General features: G+C 45.2%; 1 protein-coding gene across 1 annotated transcript; it reads right to left on the bottom strand.

Annotated features, from left to right (window-relative positions):
- Positions 1–804: 804 nt before the first annotated feature.
- On the bottom strand, positions 805–4,007 carry six2a (SIX homeobox 2a). Its single transcript, XM_076160385.1, has 2 exons — positions 3,150–4,007; positions 805–1,867 (listed from the first exon to the last, which is right to left on the bottom strand). The coding sequence occupies exons 1-2, from the start codon at positions 3,707–3,709 to the stop codon at positions 1,555–1,557; spliced, it is 873 nt and encodes a 290-aa protein (XP_076016500.1). The 5' UTR covers positions 3,710–4,007; the 3' UTR covers positions 805–1,554.
- Positions 4,008–5,184: the final 1,177 nt, after the last annotated feature.

Here is a 5,184-nt window from a genome sequence, read left to right as displayed (position 1 = left end):
GACGCACGCCTGGATGAGCCTGAGGAGCAGACAGGTTTCCCCCGTAATCACTTCACCGCTGCAGCATTTATGATTAGATGGTAGATAATCCCCGGGTATCGACCGGTGCATGCCGGCGCGCTGCCCTCAGAAAGAGAAGCAGCTCGCCTTTCCTCCCCGGCTGCCGTAGTGTCAGAGGCTAAGGGCTCCTGATGTGGAGTAACGCGAGCTGATCGCACGTTTGGCTGTATTAGTAACGGAGGAACTGCAGAGGTTCAGCGCCCATTCAAAGGGCCACAGTGTATAGGCGTGAATTAGAATCTTTAAGCTCTGTGCAAGATGAGTGAAAACACGAGGAGATGCCAATACAAATCAACGCCATTAATGTGAAATTGTCCAATTAGGGATTTAGTGAGCAAAACTCTCAGATGTTTGAAAATATATGTCAATTATGAGTTGGTGCTTTTGGTTTAAAAAAAATATTCAATTATTTCTGAAATTCTAGCTCAAAATATGTAGAAGCAAAGCCAAACAGGGCTGTTATCTGTTTTCTAAAATGAAAAACACATATAAAAAATATTTAGGAATAATTAAATGCCCTCTGTTTTCTAAAATAATGAAAGAAAAATATTCAGGAATAATTAAATGCCATCTCATTTCTAAAATAAAGATGAATAAATTCAGAAATAATTAGAAGTGAAGAATCAAAGAACTCCTCATTTTGTACCATGTGTTTCTTGTCTTTTATTGTAAAGGATATATGAAACTATAGGTGAGTCGATTTACGTTTCATCATTTATCGCAAAGTTTACATGCAGTCTCTTTCCAATGAAAATGCAAATAATAATAATAATAATAATATCAAGAGATTAAGATATTTCATCGTATCACGGCTCTTGTTATATAAGACACTTGAGAATATGATAACCCCCCGCCCCCTCCTCTCTCAAAAAAATAACCTAAACAAAAAAACTGCTTATGGCTCTCTGGGAAAACCTATGTAAACAAAAAGGTGATGGGTTTTTACCTTTAGAGTCTGTTGATATAACTAAAAAAAACCTAAAATAACAACGTTAATAGTAACAAGAATTAAGACATTTTATTGATATTGTTTTCAACAATATAACATGTTACGTTATTACATTCCGGTAAAATACTTTTTTTTGTCCTACAAAGACCTTAGATCCGCCTCACCTTGTGTCTGCACCAACCACTGCCACACACCTGCATCTAAACAAGTCATTTAAAACCTCAGAGGCGCAATTTGTGGAGTTTAATCGTTGTATTTTCTTGAATTCATAAACGATAATAATGAGAAAAATCGCGATTGTCTGCAAAATATCGCGGTGTTAAAATTGGGAGACGATTTCGAATATCGCTTCAAAGTTTCAGGCTCTGTTGTGAGTGTGGTGACTTGTTCAGATGTGTGCGTCCGCAGTGTTCCAGTCTCTCTGCTTTGCAACTTAATTGGCCACCAAGTGCTTGAAGCTCCTCTCACCTCTTCACGTAAAAAACAAAAGAAATTACTTCTCCAAAAAAACGCGCTGTGCTCCGTCTCCTCTGTGTGCTGTCATTCTAAGAGCCGAGGTCCACCAGATTAGAAGACATAGGGTTCAGTATGGAGTCGTGGTGCAAAGAGTGGTGATGGTGCACCGAGTCTGCGCCGCCGGGCACCGGGATGGCGCTGGGTCCCGGCGGGGGCGCCAGGCCGTGCAGGGACTGCAAGCCGGAGTTCGAGCCCAGCAGCAGAGCCGGACTCGGGGACGCGTGGTCCGGCGTCCCCAAGGGAGTTTTGTCGTCGTCCGAGCTCCCCAGTAAAGTTTTATTTCCATTCATGGAAGAAGTCAATGGGTTGTGACTGTTGGTGTTGGAGTTTTCGTTGTTTTCTCTGCGGAGCGAAAACAAAAGAGTCAGATGAACTGTGATATGATTTGGATTTATAAAGTCAAAGGTAGAGATCAACCATTTGTAGGTCAATAAACAATTACAGCCATGGTTACAGAATATAACAAATATACTATTTGTGGAATAAAGTAATTTAAAAGGATTTTAGCTAAACTCGTAAATCTCAGAACATTTCTTTACTCCACACATGCGCACACCAGCTCCATGTAACTACAGTAAGTATCCAGTCTGTGACATTACACTGTAAGTACCCTGCAGCCATAACAAGCAGATCATTTATTAATGCATCAATCAGTGATGCGTTCACGTGTCAAAGCGCAAACAATTTGTAAGCCATTGATGGAATTATTAGAGGCAATTTCCCAGTTCAGTGCCGCGGCGCAGAGGCGTTCAGGGCCCAGAGCAGCGTGAGTGAACAATAACCAAACACAATAAATCTATTTGAGTGCTAAAGTGGGAAATGAATGTGACCAGAGCGACGTGAATTAGCGGCCTCCGTGCGTAAATGACGCGTAAATGACGGCTGGAGTTTGCACCTTTTTTACGCTTTGCAATTCACAAGTATTTGCAGAGAAGTTTAGAGCTTTTCAGACATGATTTACGCGCAGCTTTCAGTCTGAATTAGTGGCCAGAGGGTGAAAGAAGACACCGAGCCAGCGAGCACCTGACTGCAGACTCAAGTCTACCCAACTCTCTCTCTCTGAGTGTGTGTGTGTGTGTGTGTGTGTGTAATTCCCATACTTTGAAATGTACAGACGCCTCCTGATGAAGCGTGTAAGAGGCCGGTATGGAGACTATACGGCCCCGCTGCCACATCAGTTACACCGCAAAACAACTTTTTAAAAGGTGTTTTCATATCCACGCCGATGCAGAGCTCAGATCTGCTCTGTCTGCAGGGCGAAACTCTGTCTGAAGTTAACGAGGAAGTCACAAATCGTGTTATAATAAGTGTGATTACACCAACTTAAAAGTGGGGTAAATACAACTTTAAACGAGCTTGTAATTAACTTGACAAAGAGTCTTTAATTTACTGCGTTTCAACCTCTTACGCGCAATCACGTAGAACCAAAACAACAGAAACAGCAAGACGATGGACGGAGTTAGTGAAAGTTTTAAAAGCATCATTTATCACTGGAGCAGCCATATCAACAATAAATAAGAACTGACAAAGTGACAAAATGACGGGTCAACCAATGATCTCTCTATTTTGAGTTAGTTTCACACAGAGCGATAGTGCCTTGCTCATTCTACCGTGAGTCTCGTACCTTTCCTTCGCCTCCGCCGCTCGGTCCCGCTGCCTCCGGTTCTTGAACCAGTTGCTGACCTGCGTGGTGGTGAGTCCGGTGGCCTCGGCCAGCTCCCGTTTCTCCCGCGGGGACGGGTAGGGGTTGTGGGTGTACCACTCCCGCAGGACGCTCCGGCTCTTCTCCTTGAAGCAGTAGCTGGTCTCCTCTCCGTCCCAGATGGAGCGCGGCAGCGGGAACTTTCTCCGGACTCGGTACTTCCCCACGGCGCCGAGCGGACGGCCTCGCAGCTTCTCCGCTTCGATGTAATGAGCTTTAAGCCACAGCTGCTGCAACTTCGGGTGGTTGTGCGGTGAGAACTGGTGGCTCTCCAGGATCTTGTAGAGCTCTCGGAAGTTCCCCCGGTGGAAGGCGACCACGGCTTTCGCTTTAAGGACGCTCTCGTTCTTGTGGAGGTGTTCGCAGGCCGGCAGGGACCAGAGGAAGCGGCCCAGGCGCTCGATGTTCCCCCCTTGCTGGAGGACCTCGCACACACACGCCACTTGCTCCTGCGTAAAACCAAACGTCGGAAGCATGGACATGGCGACGTCAACCAAAACAGATTATATACTGAGCCTGACTTCCACGTCTCCCCTCTCGCTCTCACATGAAATCAAGACGCAGAAGAAGTCCATAGGCGTAAAACGGCTCCAAAATAGCTGCCTGCGCCTTCAAAACGCGCAAAGTTCGGTAATATCCAGCTGCGCACTGCGGGATCAACTCAAGTCCATTCAGCCATATGCGGACCCGCGGCGCCTGCTCAGCCTAAAGTTGGAGCGATAGAGAGGGAAGTTGCTTCTCCTTCCACCGTCCTCTCCCACCTACCCTACGCCGCCTCAGCATAACCTTCTCCCGCAGCCCGGACTCGCTGGCTCGTTTTAATAATATTATTCTAAGCTGGCAAGACAAGCGATTATATGAACTCTGATTGGTCGGTTATCTGACCCGGGGATGGCGAGGATAAGACAATAGCCTTAGTCAAATTATTTGCCATGGTTACGCTGTCACTCAAAGTAACCCGATACGCTTTGAGGTGGCTCCCTGGCAGAGTCGAGCCGATTGTTCCCCTCGCCTCCAGCCCGCCTACCAATAGAAATATTGCTCAGATTTTTCTTCTAAAACAGTTTTTCCTCCTCCTCCTCCACACACACACACACACACACACACACTCTTTAACTCACTCACACACACACACACACACACACACACACACACACACACACACACACACACACACACACTTTGACAGACACCCCGGGCAGCCATAGAGCGCACAGAGCAGCAGGGGTGGAGTGTGTGCAGAGAGGAGCGAGGTGCAGATCCCGCAGCCAGGGGAAGGATGGCGCCAGAGCACACACACACTTACACACACTTACACACACACGCACAAAGTCGTCCTGCACCTTTACGTGTCTAAAAGTTGCGTCGCCTCTCGCTTTTAGTCAAAGTTTTGGAAGTTTATAGTCACTTTTCCGTCTCTTCACACAACAGAAAAAGACTGAAAAAGTTTGGATGAGTGATGAGTGTTGAGAGAAATGAGTTCAGTCTGCGGTTAACAAATATTTAAAAATCTAAACAAATAAATTCCATCTGATCTATTGTTTTCATTCAGGAACAGCAAAAGTTAAATTCTTTTAGTAGCGATAACTTCCGGGTTACTTGATGCTGCATATACCTTCAGCCACTCATTAAACAAACAATGAAGTAACTCCGGTTGACCATATTAGTGAAAGAACAGCCTGCGGTGATAATAAAGATAATTATGCGGCATTTAAGGGCAACAATTAGGATAATTAAATTGCGGTGAGACTGCAGGTTTATTAAATCACAATCATATTCAGCAGCCTGAGTAATAACAGTCCCTCCATGCTCGGATTATAGTTATTTATTAAGTGCTATTTAAACATGTATGATCTTTAAAGGCAGCTTAGTTCTGCTGCACGGGGGTCTAAAGTGGATTTATCGGTGTAGAAGTGATCATATTATAGCTTAATGGGAATCGATACGGCGCGTGCAG

Source organism: Genypterus blacodes, unplaced genomic scaffold (assembly GCF_046128005.1).
Source record: "Genypterus blacodes isolate CSIRO-AG114 ecotype Tasmania unplaced genomic scaffold, CSIRO-AGI_Gbla_v1 ptg000105l_1, whole genome shotgun sequence".
NCBI lineage: Eukaryota > Metazoa > Chordata > Actinopteri > Ophidiiformes > Ophidiidae > Genypterus > Genypterus blacodes.
The sequence above is the reverse complement of the archived record's forward strand: the minus strand, read 5'-3'. Positions and strand labels throughout refer to the sequence as shown.